Raw genomic sequence first — 23,076 nt, 5'->3', positions numbered from 1 at the left:
AGTTTTACTCTGTCCTGTTTCTTTTCTTTTATGAAAGGTTATTTGGCCCATGACTCATGCCTGTGTGATGATGACTCACACTGTATTTTTCTACTTATATTATGTCGACAGTGTGAGACAGTTACACCTACTCCATGAATGAAGTGGCCATACCCTGGATGCTGACAAGCTGAATAGTCAGTAATAAGTGTGTGTGCTAAGTTGTGTCTGACTTTTTGTGGCCCCATGAACTGTAGCCCGCCAGGCTCCTCTGTCCATGGGATTCTCCAGGCAGGAACACTGAGTGGGTTGCCATGCCCTCCTCAATCAGTAATGAGACTAATACCCAATTTATGCAAATAGATTGTTAAGTAGAAGTACAGCAAGATTGAATGTGGAAAGCATTTTGAATAGAATGCATCTTTAATGAAGATATACAAATAACTAGAGGATGCATGACACCCCAGGAAAGTGACACAAATGAGCCAGATTTAGAATTTAGCAATTACCCCAAACCTGACCAAATTCTAGTTTGACGTGCATGCTGATGTTTTTTGTCTGCTCAGAGTATGAGTAGATGTAGAAATTTTTTGTTTGCATTAACTATTTCACCTAATCCAAGGTGCTCTTATGATTGGAAGAATACATTTTAAAAACAAATGGAATCTTTGTTTTAAAAATGTAAAAAGCCACTTATTAGAATCTTGGGTAATGAGGGCACCTCAGGTTATTTCTGAAAATCACTGCCACACAGGCAATAATAATAAAACAAAAGAACAGAAAACACTAAGGGTCTCCCAATGGACTAAGTTTATTCTTATCAATGAAAGCAATGATACAGTACAGGGGTACTGAGTTATCTTGCTTAATAGAAACATCAAATATCCATGATAAAATATTAATAGATATCTGATTGGTAGAGAAGGTAAATCAAATATAGGAAAATATGGGAAACCAAAGTAAAATTAGTCTCAGAGTTACAGAAACACAAGATTATACTTGGTTTATACTTGAATGCTGTCTCTGACCTTCTCTCAATCTGTTTGATTTTTCTCTTATAGAATTTTCTTTACCTGCCATCATTTTTTGAGACCCTGACTTTGCATTCTCCATTTCTGTGCCTTTATATCTTTGTTGTCTTTGGGGGTCCAGCCTACCATGATAGCTCCTGATGTGAACTGGTTCATTATCCCTAGGTGCCCGGTTCAAACACCCAAGCAGAGAATCTGATTCTCCAGCCTGTGTCTTAAGTTGCTGACCAGCTTATGAATTTCCTCTCCTAGGACTGAGTGCCCTGTGAGAACAGAATTTAAGGTATAAAATCTGGGCACCTCGGAAGCAGAGGCTTTGGGTGGAGACTTTTCCCTTGGAGACAGAGTAGAGGGGCCAGGGATCTGAGCCTTGGCCTTGCCAGCTACTGTCTTGATAACTATGCATTATTTGACTTGAAATCCTCTTCCTTGAACTTCATTCAAAGACAGTGTGTCAAATGTTTTTATAGCATAAAGCATAATGTTTAAGGCAATGAGCTTTGGATCAGAACTTAGACTTGTTTCTTTGTGAATTTGGTCAAAGTTTTTAATCTTTCTGTGTCTTGACATTCTCTCCTTTATATTAGGACTAATAATACTTCCTTGTAGGGTTGTTACAAAGGTATTAGGATAATGTTGGTACAGTAGTTAACACAGTACCTGTTACACAGTTAAAAGTTCAGTACATGAAAGCTGTTTCCACCAGCAAAAAGCTATTTCTTAACAGCAGCAGAGACAAATAGTTAATCTGTCTCTAAAATTATACTATGCTAATATTCTTGGTTAGTAGTATCCTTATGAGTAAGTAAGATAAATTGTCCAGATGTATCTTAGTTGCATAAATTATAGATAGCATATTGAAAAGCAGAGACATTACTTTGCCAACAAAGGTTTATCTAGTCAAGGCTATGGTTTTTCCTGTGGTCATGTATGGATGTGAGAGTTGGACTGTGAAGAAGGCTGAGTGCCAAAGAATTGATGCTTTTGAACTGTGGTGTTGGAGAAGACTCTTGAGAGTCCCTTGGACTGCAAGGAGATCCAACCAGTCCATTCTGAAGGAGATCAGCCCTGGGATTTCTTTGGAAGGGATGATGCTAAAGCTGAAACTCCAGTACTTTGGCCACCTCATGCAAAGAGTTGACTCATTGGAAAAGACTCTGATGTTGGGAGGGATTGGGGGCAAGAAGAGAAGGGGACGACAGAGGATGAGATGGCTGGATGGCATCACAGACTCGATGGACATGAGTCTGGGTGAACTCCGGGAGATGGTGATGGACGGGGAGGCCTGGCGTGCTGCGATTCATGGGGTCACAAAGAGTCGGACACGACTGAGTGACTGATCTGATCTGATGATTCTAAATTTGACTGTATTATGTAGAGTCGTCAGAATCATTAACTAGAGGAAGCCTATAAAATGCTTTTAATCTCTTTGCATCAGGTGCTATTGTTGTTTAGTCACTAAGTCGTGTCCAGCTCTTTGAAACCCCATGGACTATACAGCCTTCCAGGCTCCTGTGTCCCTGGGATTCTCCAGGCAAGAATACTGGAGTAGATTGCCATTTCCTTCTCCAGGGGATCTTCCTGACCCAGGGATTGAACCCACATCTACATTTGGAGCAGGATTCTTTACCACTGAGCCACCAGGGAAGCTCGTCAGGTGCTAAAGTGAATGACATTTGTAAAGTCTTAAAGTCTGAATGTCCAAATGACTGTGTAGTTATATCTTCTCTTGGTAACAAGTAACTTCCATAGTCTTTCTTTTCTCAAGTACTTAGAACACTGCATATGAAACAGGAAATACTGTTTTCTACGTAAACTTTTTTAAGTGTTTCATATTTAGGAATGACTATCTTCCTTGGGAGAGCATTTAGATTTTTCCAACCTCAAAAAGTTTTCCTTTCAAATTCTGATTTGAAATATGGTGTGTGAATTTCCCTCTTGTCTCCTAAAGTCGGCTTTTATGTTCTGAACAGAAAATAAAAAGCCCACAGTCTAGAAAGCACAAGGAAGCGCCAAAAATAAGATAGTGGGGGAGGCCAAGTTGACAGTACAGCGTTTAAAGAGATAATCTTCATACAGTGTTCTCGACAACCAAGTTCCAGACTTACTGGAGCGTGTGTGTCCCATCAGAAGCACACAATAGGCTGAGTATGTGGGAGGAAGCAAGAGAAGAGTGCATGCATTTGGCATCATCTTGGAAAGGAAGGAACTAGTAACCATTAGTTAGAAGTGTTGTTTTGTCTTTTGCTCATGTCAACAAGAAAGATCTTGTTAAAAAAAAACAAAAAACAATCATCCCTTTCTTGAGTCTAAATCATTAGATTATTAACCTAAGTTTGGAGAATGTTTTATGTCTGACCCCTTCAGACATTCTGAGCGAGTCTAACAGAAGTAAAGGGTTGCTAACACTGACCTCAAATTCCTACCAATTCAATGTGTGAGATACTAATGCTTTAGAGCAAGGATTCTTGGATCCTCCTTTGAGCAAGCCAGATTTTTTTTTTTTTTTTTAAATTAAGCTATGGCTCAGAGAAAGAGATGCTGCTTTCTGGATGAGTCCCAACTTTCTGATTGTAATTTCAGCCCCTTTCTCTTCCAATGAACTGAGACAGGTTCTGTGTGACTAGCTGTTGGGAAGCAACCCAGCCTTGCTACTCAAAGAATGTCCAGGGACCAGCCATTCTGACATCACCGAGGAGCTCGTTAAAAATTTAAATCTCAGTGCCTGCTGTCCTGGAGTGAATCAGAAGCCACATTTTAACAAGATCCCTAGGTGATTGCTTATTAAAGTTGGAGGAAACTCATCGAGAATTGCACAGGCCTGCACAGCGTGGAACTGAACTCTTGTTCCTAATTTTGCATCGATTTACATTTTGGAAAGATTGCGTGCTGTTTTTCAAGAATCTCTACATTTTTTATCATCTGTAATATAAAAATAGTTTTCATCTTCCTCGGCAAGGAACTTGTGAGGCTTGATGAGATAGACTACAGTGTGCCTTATGAGAAGAAGGAAATTAAAGTCCTGTTATTTTATGTAAGAAAACTAAAATATGCACTTGAGAGGAAGGAGAGCAATTGCATGGGAAACACTTGATTGTCAGACAAAATTCATTTTATTTTGCCACAGAAGACAAAGGAGGTGAAGATAATGAACTTGGCTTCTGTTTACAGTGGGAGAGAGACCAAATGCCTTTCCTGCCAATCATTTTTTGTTATTTTGCTCTTTTTATAATCTGGTAAAATAAGGGAATAATCTAGTGTTTTCTAATATGAAATTAGAATTTAGAAAAGTATTTATATTAAAAAAAAGATGAAAAGGAGATTTTAAAAAATGCTACTTTATTGAAAAACCTTTGAAAGGTGTGGAGGTAGCCCTGTAAGGTTAGCCAACCAGTGCTAGTCTTCATGTAATGACTAGTAAGGACTTTCATTTCTGCTTTGAGGTCAGGCGCAAGCTGTCTTTGATATGCTTGTACCCTTTGGGTCCTTTTTTGTCCTATGCTCCTACTTATCATCTGCTTCCATTTTTATTGGGTTTTCTGTTTATGGTCCTGTGAAGACCTACGCACCAGCCATTAGCAACAGTAAAATAGAGTAAAATCCCCATCTAGGTCATGGACAAGGTTGGGTCACAGGTCTTACCCCTGAATATCTAGTAATATGTTGAGTATTCCATAGATTATTATGCAAAAAAAGCCATCAGGGTATTTTCTTGACTCTTAACATCATCATTATTATTTTCTCATCTTTACCTTTGCGAGTGATTCTGGAATCGGGTAATCAGAGGTCAGACATATAGTTTTCTAGACTCAGGTTTCTTTTGAGGAGGGACAAGGAGATGAGTGGTAGAAGGTAATGGTAATTTGAATTCATTTTTCTCCATTTTTCCAGCAGCTTAAAACTTTCTTTGAATATACTCACTCCTTACTACTATCTCCAATTTCTAAGTGAATCCCAATGAGAAAGTGTTTGTTTTTTGAACATTGTTTGGTCATATTTTAGGTAAATTGTATTAACTTTTTGTAATGGCAAAAGGTCCACTGTACCTACGTCTTAATTTGAAAGTTCCACTATTTCTAGGAGGAGCAAGTCACACACACACACACACACAGACTCACACACACATCCTCCTGGGTAGTGCCCTGAAGTTTAATTTAGAGAAGGGAATGTTGGGGTGGGTGGGGAGAGGGAGATAGTCTGTGATTTTTTTTTTAAACTTAAAGGTAATATATATTCATAAAATATATTAAATAATATAAGATTATCCAAATAAGCCATCTTCTTTTTCATTTCGGGAATGTACTTTATGTCATGCTATTCCAAGCTCCTAAAGCTTATTTTCATCCTTACCGATTTACTGTCTGTCAAATTAGATATAAGATCTTATAATCATTTTACTCTGACATAATTACAAATTAACGTGCTAGTCAAAAATAATTTTATTTTCTATCACAGTCTTTAGTAGCACAACTGAGCATCTTGGTACACACAGAGAAAGTAACCATTCTGTTTATTTTTGTTGTATACTTATTTCACTGATTTCTTAAAATTTGTTAAATATATATTACTTTAAAAATACTGTGGTATTAAAAGCCATGTGAAAGTGTTAGTCACTCAGTCCTGTCCGACTCTTTGCAACTCCATGGATTATAGCCCACCAGGCTCCTCTATCCATGGAATTCCCCAGGCAAGAATACTGGAGTGGGTAGCCATTCCCTTCTTCAGGGCATCTTCCCAATCCAGGGATTGAACCTGGGTCTCCTTCATTGCAGGCAGATTCTTTACTGTCTGAGCCACCAGGGAAGCCATAAAAGCTATATATCCAGACTTTATTTGAAGTAGAGTCCTGCTTGCCTATCTGTAAAAAAAAAAAAAAAAAAGATATATAAAATTACTGTGATCTTGTGAGACTGAAAACTCGTGGAGTCTTCAATGCTAATGTTACCCTCTAGGAGTCAGATGTCTTTTAATTTCAATTTCTTAACACTTTTTAATGTCTCCAGCTTAACTCCAGGACTATTACCAAGCTTAGTATTTTTCCTATGCAAATGTCATCAGTTATCATGATAATCTTATTAAAGCCTAATTTTTAACAGCTTTATTGAGATATATTTCACGTATGCATGCTTGTTCAGTTGCTCAGTTGTATCCGACTCTTTGCGACCACATGCACTGTAGCCCACCAGGCTCCTCTGTCCATGAAATTTTTCAGGCAAGAATACTAGGGTGGGTTGCCATTTCCTTCTCCAGGGGATCTTCCTGACCCTGGGACTGAAACTGTGTCTCTTGCTTCTTCTCATCGGCAGTTGGCTTCTTACACATACCGTAAAATTCACATATAAAAAACAGTTCAGTGGTTTTTAATATATTCATAGAGTTGTGCAACTCCACAGTCTGATGTGAAGTGTGTCACATCACACACAGGAAAACCCCATACGCATTAGCTGTCATTCCTGCTTGTCCCCTCCTCAGCCCCAGGCAACCACTAATCTACTTTCTGTCTCTATAGATTTGTTCTGGAAATTTTATTATAAATGGACAATATGGTATGTGCCTTTTGTGACTGGCTCCTTTTACTTCAAAGAATTTTTTGCAGTTCATCCATGTTTTTGTGTGTGTTAGTACTTCATTTCTTTTAATGACTAATACTCCATTCCCTGCATGTACCATATTGCAGCAATCGATGAACATTTATTTACACTGTCGCACCTTTTGTTTGTGTCTTTCATCACATTCATGCACAAGTTTTGTGTTAATGTATGTTTTTAATTTTCTTGAATACATAGTTAGAAATGGAATTGATGGGTCATATGGTGGCTCACAGTAAAGAATCTATTTGCAATGCAGGAGACACAGGAGACATGGGTTTGATCCCTGGGTCAGGAAGATCCCTGGAGGAGGGCATGGCAACCTGTTCCAATATTCTTGCCTGGAGAATCCTGTAGACAGAAGAGCCTGGTGGGCTACAGTCCACAGGGTTGCAAAGAGTCAGACATGACTGAAGTGATTTAGCACACACACATGATAAGTCTACAGTTAGAATTTTGAGAAACTGCCAGATTGTTTCCTAAAGTGGGGTCCATTTTACATTCCCACCAAGGACTTTAATGTTCTGGTTTCACCACACTTATGTCCTTTTTAATTTAGCCATCCTGGTGAGTATGACACAGTATCTCATTGTGGTTTGGATTTGCATTTCTCTAATGACTAATGATACTGAGCATCCTTTCATGTGCTTATTGGCAAAAGCCTACTTTTGATATCTGCACCAACTGAGCCAAAAAGTCTGTGTTTGAATGTAATTTTGAATATTTCCCCCTTTTTTTTGATATTGTTTTGATAGAAAACAAAGAAGTTTATTGACCAGTGCTATAATTTAATTGCAAAGTTAACCCAACATCTTTTCTCTCCATTTCATGAAAGAGTACTATGCATGCTTATGGACTTTCTGGTAGTAGAAGGGGGAAAAAACATTGCCTAAAGACACTTAATCTTACAAGAATAAACTGTGAAGGAAGTGAGTGTGCTTGATTTTGATGCTCCTAGATGACTATTGTATGACTTTTTTATCCCCTTTGGAGAGACTGTTTTTTAGTTCTCCTAAGGCCATGCTTTCTATATGATCCTCTGTCAATCTTGTTCTCAGGACAGGAACCAAATCGCATGATTCCTGCATGTGTAGAAAAAACTAAGGACTGCATGGTAGAAAAAAAGTCTTATTGTCTATCTTTCCCAAGACTTTTCAGAGACCAAAGTGAATAAAGGACTGAAGTTCTTAGTAAGAAATTAAAGCAGCGACAGGAGATGATTTTCTTTGAGTAAATTTCTATATCTTTCGAGACTCTTTCAGTTGCATATGACTGAAGACAACATCCAGAATACCTTAACAAAGGCAATGGATTGGCTCCCAGGGGCTCAGATGACACTAACAGTATCACCAAGATCCATGCCTCAATTGTATCCTATGGATTGGCTCCATTTTCATGACTCTTGGCATGATTCCTGGAATCTTCCAGGTCATATCATCACATTGCTCAGTTTAGGAAAACAAGGAGATTGATTCCCTGATACTCCAAACCGAAGTCTCAGAATTGAGTCTCTTTGGCCCCGTGGGCCTGATCTGAGACCCGTATGCATCCCTAGATCAGTGACTATGGCTAGCACGATGGGACTGCCTAAATATATAGGGTCCCTCTGGATACCCGGGAGACTCACTCCAATGGAAGCATTTGGGCTGAGGCTGGCGAGGCGTGGTTAAGGAAGAGAAGGGGGGTGTGTGGCATGAGAAATGATTATTATCTGCTCAGAGCCACAGACCACAGGCAGATTCCTTCTTTCAAAGGGCAGTTCTAGGAAGGACATTAAAAAGGAATCTGGGACAATGGTTCTCATTATTTAGGATGTATATTGGTTTGCAAAGGTTTTCCTCTCCCACTGTTATATCTGAGAAGCAGAGAACTTGTTTGGTTTCACATGTTCACAGGTGGAGAGGAATTTTTCCCTAGGATGAATCTTCCCCTGAGTCCCACTAATCTCTGATTTAGTGTTTGGACTTGACTTAGAGTTTCAGACTTAAAGTCGATGTTGGAATGGGTTAAGACTTGTGGCGATGTTAGGATGAATGAATGTATTTCACCTGTGAGAGGGACATGAATTTTGGGAGGTTACGGGGTATATACTTCCAGGTAGTGCAAGTGGTAAAGAACTTGCCTGCCAGGGCAGGAGATGCAAGAGATACAGGTTCAAGCCCTGTGTGGGGAAGATCCCCTAGAGAAGAAAATGGCAACCCAATCTAGTATTCTTGCCTGAAAAATTCCATGGGCAGAGGATCCTGGTGAGCTACAGTCCACGGGGCCACTGAGAGTCGGATGCAACTGAGCACACAGCACAGAGGGTGTACTGTGATGGGTTCAGTTTTGTCCTTCCAAAATCCCTGGGTTGAAGTCCTAACTGAATTCATCTCAACATCTCCAAAAGTCTGAATCCATTCCAATATCAACTCTAAGTCAACTCTGAGTCTCACCCAAATATCATCTAAATCAGAGATTGATGTCCCCCTAATCAATATGACTGGTGTCTATAGAAGGGGATATTGGGACACACAGACGTGCACACCATAAGACACCAAGTCAAGATAAGAGTCCTGCTGCCACAGCCAAGGAACCGTCAAAAGCTGGGGGAGAGGCTTGGAGCAGATCCTGCCCTAGAGCCTTCAAAGGGAACATGGGCTGTTGTGACAAATGTATGTCTCACCATTGTGGAGCCTGGAAGTCTAAGGTGAAGGTGTCAGGAGGATCTTGTTTTAGGACTACAGTGTCAAATGTTCTGTCCTTGATTAACTGGGCGTATTGTTATGTTTTTAATAGAAGAGACAAAAGCCTCCGAAGATGATGAAATGGAGAAGCTCTACAAATCGTTAGAGCAAGCTAGTCTGTCTCCTCTTGGGGACCGACGACCTTCAACCAAAAAGGAGCTGAGAAAGTCCTTTGTCAAGCGGTGCAAGAATCCATCCATAAATGAGAAACTCCACAAAATACGAACTTTGAATAGCACATTAAAGGTAAGAAATTCCAGATTGTGGATGAACTCTGTGGGTGTGGGGTGAGAAAATGCTGGTTTTGTGGAACAATCCATGCTAACCACATGTGTTTATGTGGCTAGAGGGTGGGGAAAGGCAGTAAAGCCAATACAGTCTCTGTAGGGTGAGTTGACCCTTGACATTCCTAAAGCCCTAGGGAATGTGGTTTTTACAATAGGCCTCGATTTTTGCATTCACTCTGGCATAAAATCTCAAATATTAAGCTTCGAGATGGCAAGGATCATGTGTAATTTGTTTTTGTACCCTTCTACCTGGAATAATAAATGTTAGAGAGAGTCTGAGATAGTCAACTGGCAGGAATACACAGTAATATTTAATAAGATCTTGGGATTTCACCTGATTCATGAGAGGAGGCCCTTCTTCTATACTATATCCAGAAGAAAATGTCTACATTTTAGAGACAGCAAAGATTTAAGAGACTTCAAGCTGTTGGGTTTGAAGCTACAAAACACCATGAGAGCTGGGCAGTGGGAAAGAGATACTTCCTGGTAGCAGGGGATTTCATCATGAGAATAAGGGGCAGTGTACAGGATGTACTGGAGCTATTTCTAGGGCCTCCTGTAACTGAAAGGGTTCTCTGTAGCAAGAGCATCCTGGTTTCACATTTAGACAACAGTACAAACAAGGGGAGGCCAGAAGAGTTTGTAAAATAGTTCTGAATTAGCAGAAGATTTATAGATTCTGAAAAGCCTTGACAGACCTGAAATTTAATTCTGTTTTGTACATGTCCTTTTGTATCATATGAATGTGAATCCCTTTCCGGGAAGAAATGTCAGCAAGCAAAAAGACAAGGCTACCAAAGATGACTGAGTAACTCTTAGTCAGATGTCCCTGTTCATCTATAGAAAACTTAAGCATCCTAAAAACCTTGCTAAAATGAAGCTGAAAAATAAAAGGCAAAGGTACATTTTATTTATAGAAAGAAAACCCAAATGTAGAGAAATTTCCTTAGCATTTAATGATGAAAAACATTACTAGCACTCCTTTCAAAATCAAATATAGTCTGTCATCATGGGTTGGCCAAAAAGTTCATTGGGTTTTTCTTAGGATGTTACTGAAAAACCCGAATGAACTTTTTTGGCCAACTCAATATTTGCAGAGTTGTGGTTCTCTGTGACCTCTTGTTCTTCAGGCACTATAGCCACAGAATTGATGAATCCAACAGATTTTTCTTTTCTTCCCAGGTTTTAGTAATTACTAACTAGGCAACAAAAATACCCACAAACATAGCAGCTCCAGGTACTAGACATTTATTGTCTCACAGTTTCTGGGAGTCAGGACTTTGGGTGTGGCCTGGTTCAGTGTTTCTGCTTCCATGTCCCTCATGAGGCTATAATCCAGGCACCAGCTGGGGCTATCCACAGTCCTCCACTGTGGGAAAGTGTGCTTCTAAGCTTTTTCACAGCAGAGTTCAGGTCCTTACAGGTTGCTGGACTGACGGTCTCAGTTGTTCATTTGTTCACTGTCTATGGGCTGGAGGCCACCCCAGTTCCTTCCCATGTGGGTCTTTTCATAGAGCAGCTCTCAAAGTAAGAGCTGACTTCCTGCAGAGCGAGTAAGGTGGGGAGAGTGAGCAAGCAGGGTGGGTCATACCCCAGCCTCAGGAGAGACGTGACATTGCTTTTACAGCGTTCTATTCATTAGAAGCAAATCGCTAGGTCAGCCTCCCTACAGTCAAGAAGGAGAATTACAGAAGGGCATGAATCCCAGGGAGCAAGGAATGCTGGATCATTTCAGGGGCTCTCTGCCCCACCCAGCTGCACTCTCTGAACATCACTGAAAAGAAGGCCTTTCCACAGATCCCTTAGGCTGGGGCTGATGAGATAGATTCCACGTTGTGTATTTCTGTGAACCTCCTACGAGGTCAGAGGGCAGGATGACATGGAAATTGACCATGTTGGAAAAAAAAAAAATCAGCCTCTTCATTAGAGAATGATCATTTGGTACATGCATGCTTATTCATGTCAGAAAGCTATCAGAATAATTTTCTTTTAACTATCTTAACATTTTTTTTCCATTTATTTATTGGCTACACTAGGTCTCCATTGCTGCATTGTAGGCTACTCTCAAGTTGCCGTGCATAGGCTTCTCATCACAGTGGCTTTTCTTGCTGTGGAGCATGGGCTCCGGACGTGTGGGCTTTATTAGGTGCAGCACACAGGTTCAGTAGTTGTAGCTCTCAGGCTCTAGGGCTCAGTAGTTGCCGCACATGGGCTTAGTTGTCCTGGGCCATGTGGGATCTTCCTGGACCAGAGACTGAACCCATGTCCCCTGCATTGTCAGGGGGATTCTTAACCACTCCACCACCAGGGGAGTTCTGTCTTTAAAACTGAAGCTGTTAGGATAGTGGTCACCTTTGAGGAAAAGGTGAGGATATATACTGAGTAGGACCACAGTAAAGCTTTTGAAGTGCCAGATAAGAGTCTTTCCTTGACTGTGACAGTGGTTACACAAATGTGCTCTTTTTGTGATGATTTTATTAAGCACAGACTTTATGTGTACATTTTGCTCTGTGTATATTACATTGCAATATAAATATATAAAAAAAATACTTCAAAGCTGGAGTGTGGACAAGCCAAAAAAAAGAACAGTTTCATGCAGAAGCAAGCAAACTATTTTAATAATAATGTTTATAGTAGTGTAGGCACATTCCAGAAATAAAGAAAAATTCTTGCACGGGGATTGTATTGGAATGAATACTCTCTATAGAAATTCTTTTAGGAAGTTGAGCAAACTATTGTGTCGCACACTAGAGATCTTTAGATCTTTAAGAGTCTCCGAGAGCTCCACCTTCCCTGACTTTTGGCTAAGCCTGTCTTTATTTTTAAATGAATGATTAATGAAATGATTAATGAGTCCAACTGAAACTTTCTCCGAAAACTACCCTCACTTGTATCTGAAGGGGAACAGACCTTTCTTTGCCCAACTGCTCTGATAGAATCCATTTCCAATGCTTAGGTCTTGATACAAACCATGCACTGAATAGTTGGAGTAAAAAAATGAAAGGATGATATTTTTCAGAACTCTATCAGACCCTGCCTGCCAGAAAACCAGAAGGGTGTTGTAAAAGTAGTTCAAAGCATTCAGCAAGCCTCTTGCTCTACAGGGGAGAAGCAGGACTTTTTGCCTGATGCTCTTGACCCTGGGTTGCCAAGTCTAGGAAGGAGCTCAGAGAGTTTTATTGTTTTGCTAATTTCCTTCCTCTCTATTCTTATCTACAGTTTTTTTCTTTTATCCATAAAGGAACTAACACAGACTTGAGCTGAATGGGAAGAAATTTGAAGTATTTAGAGCTAGAAACCATATGAGAAGTGTTAGCCCAAAGTTGAAGAGATCTTTTCCTAAAACCTTTTATCCCCTTTAGAGGGGTGGTGAATTCATTTTTGCCTTGAAAAAATCAGTTTTCCAAATTTTGTTGATTTGCCAAGATCTTAATTAATAATTTCTTCAATAGCATATTAGGATCACTCTCTGGACAGATATCAAGATTTCTTAAGAACGAAGTGAAACTCCTTAAGTGACTACTTACGATAGTACTATGGTAAGACTAGAGAATAGAAGCATATTTTTGGGTGAGAAAGATTGTTTTCTGAAGTGTTGATGTTGGACTCAGAGAGAAAACTGCCTTGGTTTTGCTTGACTTTCTGGCAGTCCTTCCTAGTTACCCACTTTACTTACTAACCATTCTTTCCTCTGTTTCTTGGTCTTGGCCAACCTCCTTGGTATTCCTCTTTGGTTACTTTCCTTCTGCACAGTTTTTCTCTCCTTCCTGAAACCCCAAAATATCTTTTAACCTCCGTTTATCACCACACCCTTGCTTTTGTGATTCAAAATGATAAATCTCACTACTCAGATTACTATGTGTGTGAACCTTTTCCCTTGAAATGCATGTTACTCCAGTCAATTTAGAAACAGGAAAAGAAGAAGACAAGAAAATATAATAAAACATTCCAAATAAAGCATAAGTTAAAGCTGAATGTAGAGCACAAACAATACATTCATGTGCCAGTGGGTCTAAAAGAGGAGGCACAAGGACATTGGAAGCAGAGAAGGGGGTCAAGGAAGGGCTTTTATGATAAATAAGAGCATATGAGTACGCCAGTGAGAATGATCACCTGCAGATGGGAAACTGATGAGTCACAGGAAAGGGGTGAGAATTGCTGGAGCAAATTTCCTAAATGTACAGAAGAACATGCTTTTACAAGTAGAGAGATGGGTCTTTGCTGGAAGCACAGACATTTCACCCAAGTGAACAGGAAGGAAGGCAGCATGTACCTGTGCTGATGTAGATAGAAGGCAATAGGAGCTTGGGAGAACTACTCTTCTGATTGTTTCCATTTCCTCAAAAAAATAAAGAGCAGGGTCATCAGCTACAGGGGAGGATTGGGGAGGAGATCTGAGCAGAAATGAGAAACTCTGAAATAGTCATTTAGGGGAGTGGGAGAAAAAAGGGATGAGAAAACACAGTTACTGAATAGTCGTGCAAGTCCACTTAATGGCAGTGGTCATGCATTTGAACTTGGACCAGTAAGCACAGCAGTGAATGCTTACCTATGCACATCCTGCCCCGGATTAGCAGAGATAGTTCATAACTGAATGTCTACCTGGCCCTCAGCACTGTGTGAGATTCGGGGAATGCAGGAATGAATAAAATATGTTCCTTGTCGCCTTCCTTAAGAAGCTTTAGAATAGACGACGTGACAGACCCATGAACATCTAAGTGTGATGTGGTAAGTTCTAAGAGGGTTCCAAGCATTGGAAGGCATGCAAGCATGAAAAAATCTTCTCAGTTCAATCTGGGGGTTCAGTTTTTTGGAGAGCATGATACCTGAAGTGAATGTACATTTATGAGCTGTAGTAAAATCCATTAAAAAAAAAAAAAAAGAGATTGGCCAATGTTCCATGTGAAAATCACTCTAGGTAGGAATTAGAGTCGACTAGGTGAAGGAGGTCCTCTGCCTGAAGTGAATGTACATTCATGAGCTGTAGTAAAATCCATTAAAAAACAAAAGAGAGAGAGAGGGAGATTGGGAAATATTCCATGTGAAAATCACTCTAGGAATTAGAGTCCACTAGGTGAAGAAGTGGAGAAGGAAATGGCAACCCACTCCAGTATTCTTGCCTAGAAAATCCTGTGGACAGAGGAGCCTGGTGGGCTGCTGTCCATAGGGTTGCACAGAGTCAGACACGACTGAAGCAACTTAGCATGCATGCGTGCTTTGGAGAAGGAAATAGCAACCTGCTCCAGTATTCTTGCCTGGGGAATCCTAGGGATGGAGGAACGTGGTGGGCTGCCGTCTATGGGGTCGTGCAGAGTCGGACACGACTGAAGCGACTTATCAGCAGCAACAGCAGGTGAAGAAGGGTGCAGAAGGTCCTCTATGTGACATGTCCTGGGGTGGTGAAGCAGCATTGTATGGGGGAGAAAACCCATGTCAATACTCCTAGAGAGGAAAGGAAAAAGCAAGTGGAGAATCAACAAATGGGCTCATGTCCGTGGAAACTTGGGTGAGAAGGGGAACCGTTGAGAGGACTCAGAATTTCAGGGGGACTCCCTGGACTGTTGGACAGAGGGTGGATACAAAGTGGGGACTGGGGGCAGGAACCTCACTTGGTAGGCTGTAGCAGCAGATTAAGGGTGATAGGTGAGACTTTATATCCCAAATTGGGATTACGGTCACAGAGATGGAGGAAGCAGGAATAGGTTTGCGATAAATATGTAGGCTGAGAAATCTTTTATTTTTTTTTTTAATGTGGAAACTGATATGTCTTATGTCTCATTCCATTCCTTGACTACAGAAAAGTCCCCTGACCTGAGACAGACATTTCAGAAATGTGTGTCACTGGTTGCGGAGGAGGCAGGGTGAAATGATATGAACAGACTGTTGGCGTCATTGAAATACGCATTGTTTGTATGGAAGTTTAATGATATCTTCTTTGAATAAAAAGATAGCCTACCTGTTTAGTCTGTATACATTAAATAAATGTGTGAAATTTATTTAAAATTAATACAATTTAATAGAAAATAAAAAAAGAGACATTTTTTACTGTCTTATGTCTTAGGATAAGTACTGTGTGGTCAACAACATGGTTATACAGTTATCCATCCCAGGAGGAATAAAGCTCACACTGAGATAGAAATATGACTGTGATGTGGAATACTGGATTAATCAGGAACATAGGAGACATAGGAGACCTTGGTTTTGTGTCCAGTTCTTCCCCCAAGCCTTGTGTGCGATGTTTACCTCTTTGTGCTTAGCTTATCTAAGCACAAAGGGCGGGTGTCCTGCCATGTCTCTTAGGATTGTTGTAGAAATTTGAATATTAGTGTGTAAAAACACTTTGATAATTTTACAGTCAAGGTATATGTGCATTTATTTGCAAAAGGCTAAAGATGGTTTATTGAAGTTAAGATAGCTATCACATCTCACCCTCCTCTCTCTCTGTGTCTCTTTTTATTTTCCTACTGGGACAGTGTAAAGAACACGACCTGGCCATGATTAACCAGCTGCTGGATGATCCGAAGCTGACAGCCAGAAAATATAGGGAGTGGAAGCTCATGAACACCCTGCTGATCCAGGACATCTATCAGCAACATCAGCAGAGGCGAACCCCCACGTCTGCCTCTGAAGGCTCCCCCCAGAAACCACCTTCCTCTGCCCGCCTTGAAAATTCAATTTGAGAACCAGCCAGGATGCTCTCCCCTCCTGTCTTACCCCTCAGGCAACTCTTCAAGACGTTGCGAGAGCTTAACATTTTTCCTTGTAAAGGAAAACTGAAACCCAGTTCCTGGAAACACCAGCTCCTCCTGGAGGGATGCGGTTGGGATGGAAACAAACGATGATGCTGCCTCACCAATTCCAGTGCTCCCATCGTACTGGAGGGATGGAGTTCAGCTGAGAAAACAGTGTCTGTGTTCCTTCTGGGACCCCTGACCACGCTGGGTTCTAGGTGGGATATGCAAACCATATTTTTTGTTTCTTGTTCTCAAGAGAAGGACAGCATTCCATGGGCAAAAGATCACTTTTGACCAGGGATACTTCTTCATAGAAATATTCTGTTTTCCAAAAGAAGAATGTACATATTCCATCTGGTTGGGTAGCTGAGTTCCCCAAATCACCTTTTGAGTGGAGGAATGCTTTCTACAGAGCGCCCGGAGCAGCACAGATGTGGCATCGTGGAACCCAAATCCCTTGCCTTTGGTCCAGACTGCTGGTGCCTTTCCCACGTGTTGAGAAATGCTTCGTAGCAAATGGTGTATGGGAACACTCAAGAAAGAGACGTGTTCTGTATTCCACTCATTCAAAGGACAGCTTCATATTTTCACACTTTGTCTGGGTTGGGGTCGGGGACCTGATTCATGTGTCCTTTCCACGGAACAGCTAAAGACAACTCTCTCATCACACTCGGACACCTCTATTCCAACCTAAGCTTTTCTGAACCAGGATGTAGTAATACATCCAGCGAATAATGTTTCCTGCCATGGCCCTTGGGTGCGGTAGCTATGCATGGTATAAATGTACATCCAGGGAGTTCCCTGGTGGTTCAGTGGTTAGGACTCCATGCTCGCAGTGCCGAGGGCCCAGGTTCAACCCCTGGTTAGGGAATTAAGATCCCACAAAGAGCACAACATGGCCATTAAATAAATAAATGTGTATCCGTGATCCCCAGGATCCGTATTGACAAGGTGATTCTGGTGTCTGAAATTTACTCCAAAAAAAAAAAAAAAAAAAGATGATTGTTTTATTTTTGTATGGTTATGTGTCACTGTGTCCTATGTGAATAGCTATCTATAATATGTTTGTTATTTAAAGATATTTATAGAAGTTTAGATTACTAATGTCTTAAAAGAGGCTATATACTATGGTATGTTTTGTTCAGTATATATTTCAAAGTATATACTTTTTGCTTGAGAAAAATAGAAATACTATGGGTACATTGGAGTTATGATATTGCACTATAATGTCTGAGGAATGCTCAGGAAATCTTGTGGGATAAATGTAGGGCATGCATTGCTAATAATAATCTTTATTTTCTGGCTTTTCTCTCTGCTTCTGTCTCTGTCACCAGAATGCTTAGGTTTCTATCTGTTGTAAACCATTCTCCTAACCAGAAAAGGACTTTCCTTTTACATCATCCCTTCTAGTAAATACACGTTAAGGTTTATGCCATTTATGCCCACACATCCTAAACCAAATGAAGCACAACTAATGCAGTCTTCTGAAGACTATTAGGCTAATACCCTTAAAGGAAACTCATTTTATTAGAGAAACGAGAGGCAAGTCTCCACTCACTAATCACCACGAATACTTCTCTCCATAAGAATAACCACATCAGAGACCCATTTCAGCCTGACCTCGAGCAAATTGTCAACACAACCTCATTGGGTTTGTAGTGTCAGAGTGTGTGGCTTGACATTCAAATGGAAATACCCACCCCCCACCTCTGAATTTTATCTGCAAACTAAATGGAAATAGTTGTTGAAAATTTCCCTAAGCTTTACTAAGAGGTCTCAATACTTTGTAAACAAAAAACAACTTTAAACCAAACAAAAAGCATGTTGTAAAACTAGAAGCTTCTGAGAGATAAAGGCCAAGCTGGTCAGTGTGATCCAGTGAGCATTTAGGTGCTGTTGCCCCAGGTAGAACTGGTAACCCTGAGAGAAGGAACCATTCAGGTCCTCAGGCTGGACCCTGAAGCTTCTGGTTTGAAGCCTGGTGTTTTATCCTCTTTACTCTAGAAATTATCATTGATTCTGCCTATAATTAGCAGCATCTGATTCTTCCTGTTTCCATTGCTTCCCCATTTCCCCCTCTATTTGCCATGATGTGACGGGCCCAGATGCCATGATCTTCATTTTTTTGGATGTTGAGTTTTAAGCCAGCTTTTTCACTCTCCCTTTTCACTTTCATCAAGAGGCTCTTTGGTTCCTCTTTGCTTTCTGCCATAAGGGTGGTGTCATCTGGGTATCTGAGGTTATTGATATTTCTCCTGGCAATCTTGATTCCAGCTTGTGCTTCATCCAGCCTGGCATTTCGCATGATGACTCTGCATATAAGTTAAATAAGCAGGATGACAATACACAGCCTTGATGTACTTCTTTCCTAGTTTGGAACCAGCCCGTTGTTTCACGTCTGGTTCTAACTGTTGCTTCTTGACCTGCATACAGGTCAAATTCTTCCTGTAATCAGAAGGTGGATTGTTCAGGGTTTGCAATGGAAACAAAGTGGTGAGAAAAGCTGAAATAATCATGGAGGAAAGGATATTATGATATATGTTCTTCTGCCTTATTTCTCTTTAGTTTCCAGCACCACCCTATAAACGTCAAACCAGTTTTCCCCAGGTGGAAGTGCTTCAACAGCTTGCAGATATATTCTAATGCTTTACTGTGATTTTTTGTTAATATACATGTAACTGACCTTTTCAAGTCCATACCGCTTGATGGAGAAGCGCTTGATACCGCTCCTGGAGAAGACAATGGCACCCCACTCCAGTGCTCTTGCCTGGAAAATCCTATGGATGGAGGAGCCTGGAAGGCTGCAGTCCATGGGGTCGCTGAGGGTTGGACACAACTGAGCGGCTTCACTTTCATTTTTCACTTTCATGCATTGGAGAAGGAAATGGCAACCCACTCCAGTGTTCTTGCCTGGAGAATCCCAGGGACGACGGAGCCTGGTGGGCTGCCATCTACGGGGTTGCACAGAGTCGGAGACGACTGAAGTGATTTAGCAGCAGTAGCAGATACCACTCCAGTTTTAAGGCAAAATAGATCCGTGAGATGACTTGTCTTTCAGTTACTTTTCAAGGTGAAGTCAGTTGACACGTTTTTGCTTTGTTAGTTGAAACAGTTGCAGAACCCCTCATGAAAGTTAAAATTGAGTTGCAGGATTTTGCGCCCAGCTCTTCTAGACCAGACTCACCTGCTCACTTGTGACTTCCCTTCTGGGGATGTGTTCGCTCTGTGTTCTGCTGTGCTAGGAAGTAGTGGAGGCTGCAGCTCTGAGTTCCCACCTTCAGCTGTGGTTGAAGAGGAGGGCAAGAGAAGTGAGAAGAGGGGGGTGACTTTCGTCAGAAGTAACGCCAGTAAGTCTCTGGGCCTGAAGCCATTTTTTTCTGATCTGAGGGATACTGAGAAAATTGGATTACTTCCGATTTATTCCTGAGGACTGGACCATCTCTGAAATGGATTTGGGGCCATTTCATGTGGGTCTAAGGGGAGATTTCTACACCCATTGCTGTTTTCAAAGTTTACTGTTCCTCCCATACTGATCTGCTGCTGGGCTGGCTGTGGATTGGGGTGTAACTTATCATTCTGCTTCCTTTCCTTCCTTCTGTAAAGTACACTGCTTGTTAGGAGCTGTGAGATCCTTGGATAAAAGAGATCTGTGGTCAAGCGCTGTGGAACGGCACACCACCATGACCACTCAGGAAGTGGAGAAGCTCTGAGCATAACCGGGTCTGAACCCGCGGCACCTGGCGTGGCCTAGGATCTGGCTTGGACTCCTCTCGGGTTGTTGTGGGTCGGGGGCTGCTCCCTCCACTGTTTGTCTGGTGCGGGATGTGACGCTCTCACTGACTGGCCCACTGCAGGATCTGCTGAGTTGTGTCCCTCACATGGAGGACGTCTGTTGCTTTGAGCAATCCTTAGTTGTGTCACAGTCTCTGTGTCACACCCCAGGCCTACAGCCTTGGACAAAGACTCTAAAGCACACTATGGTGAAGACTGCAGGAAGCAAGCCTGGGCAAGCGGTTGTGCTGGAGTCAGAGGTCAAGGTGAAACGATGGTGCCTTAGATTTAAGTAGCACTTTGTAGTAGTTTGCAAATGGATGTATTTCAAGTTCCCCCTACCCCTCTGGAGGGGTCTCTGTAATATTGGGGATGGCTGTGGATTATTGTTCTTCCTTCTGGCCCAGGATGAGTGCCTTGGGGAGACCCCCACGTGGTGTGGCCAGGACGTGAGTCTCCCTCCATCTCTGCCTTGTGCAGTGGTGTGGGGACCAGCAGGTGAACTTGACTGTACGTGCCCTTGCACTGCCATGGGCACAGGGCCATGGTGGCTTCTCTGAGGTCATCCACCAAAAACCTGAGGGCCCCTGTTTCTTGAGTACAGTCTCTTCCTCGTGGCCTGAAAGTTTACCGTTCCTCCCGTACTGCTCTGCAGCTGGGCTGGCTGTGGATTGGGGCATAACTTATCATCCTGCTTCCTTTCCTTCCTTCCGTAAATTACACTGCTTGGTAGGAGCTGTGAGATCCTTGGATGAAAGAGATCTGTTTATTTTTCCTTTTTAAAATGTGTCAGGAGATACCAGACACTGAGCTTAGTGATTAAGGGTTAGGACCTTAAGTTCCTCTGAGTTCTTTTTTATGTAATTATGCTAATTTCCTCAGACAGCCTCTAAATCACAAGCAGTATCACAGAGGTGAACCAGACACTTAAAAGTCTTTTGAGGAGAGGTGCTGTACCAGTTCCAGCCATATGTAAATTTATGGACATATACCTCTTTGTATGATATTCCAATTGAAAGATAATATTTTGATGAAGTCCACAGAAGATTGAGTGAGTAATTTAGGTGCAGAAGGGGGCCACCCAATAGTCATTCTGTGTTGCAAAGCTGCCGTGTCTAAATGAAGTTTGAGGATGGATCTCCTCTTCGGTCTAATATTTGATATTTGATTGGGGTTTTCCAATTGGCTTCACCATCCAATTTTTTTTTTTGGGGGGGAGTATAGTTATATATAAGAGAAATAGAGTCCTAGAAATGTGGAGTGACTGCCTACCTAGGGTTTTGTAATATGTCACAAAAATGGAAGCCCCCGAAACTAGATTTTAACAACTCATAGGAAATGGACGGAGGTGGATCAGTCATTCCTCTAGCACCCAGAGCTGCTGTCTCAGTGAACAAGAAAACGATCTCGTTTCTATGTGTTGTGAGACAGGAAGCCTTCTCTACATCTTCACCCTTGCACACATCACCACAGACCACAGAGAAAACGAAGAAGAAATGGATTCTACATTTTGAATAATACTTCTGTTTCTCATGCTGTGAGAAGACTTCGCTGCCCTGTTTTGATATTTCTTTACCTTGAATCCAAAAGGGGACGCCTGCCCCAGGGAGATGATGAACATCTCATCATAAAGCCCAGGATTTTATTCCACCATGTCCTTTAATGTCCTTGCATGATGCGGATGTGACTTTTTGCACTGCATGATGTTTGGGGGCAAATGTTAATGTCAAAACGATACCTTCAATCTCATTGTACTCTCATCTCCCCTCTTGGAACAAACTGAAAAAAAAGAGGCATGACTCATTTCTCCTGCTTTCTGTGTTTGAGGATGACTTTTCAGATAAAAATAAAAACAGAAGAAAATATGTCTAGTAAAATGACACGGGAAACAGTGGAAATGTTCTGTTCCTGTTCGTTTTCTGCCCTGCAATGTTGCTTGGTCAAAATAAAAGTTCCCTGGGAAGTATTGAGTGGCTGGGCTTTTATCGTCTACAAAGATTAGGGCGCCCTCTGGTGGCATCTTCAAAATAATTGCTTCTAGACGATTTTTAAATAAAAGAATTTTATTGAGAAATCTATTTCAACAATAACTCAGGTGACCTTCTCCAGTGGTCTTCAGCTGACAGGTTTTCTCAATGCAGATATATTTATACTTTTCAAAATTGTTGATGCAAACAATTTAACTCGTCATTGTTATGTACCCACATCTTGTTTAGAGAATCTTAAAAATCTGCAGATTACAAAAATTACAACCAGTAGCACATAAGCTCCTTAAAACACATAAGATATGTTCGTGAAAAAGGGACAATGAAAATATTGAAGTAGCATCATAAATCGCCTTTATTCCGATCCACTGATGAAAGGAGGTTAGTTTGCGTTGAACTTAACACCTCCTTGACTGCTGTATACACAAAGTGTTTATTTTTTTTCCTCCCTCCCTCCAAATTTTCACTTTACATGCCGAGTCTCATCCTCTTTTTCCTCTATCTGCTACCAGCAAGTCTGTCTATGCTCCCACACAGAAGCAGTAAAAAATTATTCTAGACCAAAGGGATTATCCAAAGGCATCGATACAGCATGTTCTTGATTTCCAGAACAATCTTGCATTAGTTTTATGTTGCTGCTGTACCACTGCAAATGTAGCAGCTTAAAAATGTGTTGAATGTATTTCCTTGCTCTCTCCAGGTCACCCACATTCTTTGCTTCTTGGATATCTTCCTGCATCTTCAAAGTGGCAACATTGTATCTCTCTGCTTCTGGTCTCTCTAGTGAGAGACCCTTTCCCCACTGGCTCTTTTAAGGACCCCTGTGATTGCATTCAGCCCACCTAATGCAGGCAACCTTCTCTATTTTAACAACCTGAATACAACCTCCAACCTTAACTCCTCTTTGTACAATATATGCAGGTCCAGAGATTCATGACCATCATTCTACCATGTAAATCTGCTGACTGTAAACCT

The 23,076-nt window shown here is 41.3% G+C and overlaps 2 protein-coding genes across 16 annotated transcripts in view; one reads left to right on the top strand and one right to left on the bottom strand.

The window, feature by feature from the left end:
- Positions 1-22,253, top strand: part of IPCEF1 (interaction protein for cytohesin exchange factors 1) — a 171,109-nt gene extending 148,856 nt beyond the window's left edge. For 13 of the 14 annotated variants that reach the window (XM_070376909.1, XM_070376907.1, XM_070376916.1 and 10 more), the window contains 2 exons: positions 9,377-9,570; positions 16,085-22,253. In XM_070376909.1, coding sequence (XP_070233010.1) covers positions 9,377-9,570; positions 16,085-16,291 — 401 coding nt within the window. In that variant the 3' untranslated portion in view covers positions 16,292-22,253. The remainder of the gene's footprint in view (positions 1-9,376; positions 9,571-16,084) is intronic. The other variant, XM_070376918.1, reaches the window with a different exon arrangement.
- The window catches only part of OPRM1 (opioid receptor mu 1), a 164,402-nt gene that overhangs the window by 54,659 nt on the left and 86,667 nt on the right, over positions 1-23,076 (bottom strand). The window lies entirely within an intron of this gene.

The sequence above is a fragment of the Bos mutus genome, chromosome 9, assembly GCF_027580195.1.
Source record: "Bos mutus isolate GX-2022 chromosome 9, NWIPB_WYAK_1.1, whole genome shotgun sequence".
Classification (NCBI taxonomy): domain Eukaryota; kingdom Metazoa; phylum Chordata; class Mammalia; order Artiodactyla; family Bovidae; genus Bos; species Bos mutus.
This window is presented reverse-complemented; position numbering and strand designations above follow the sequence as displayed.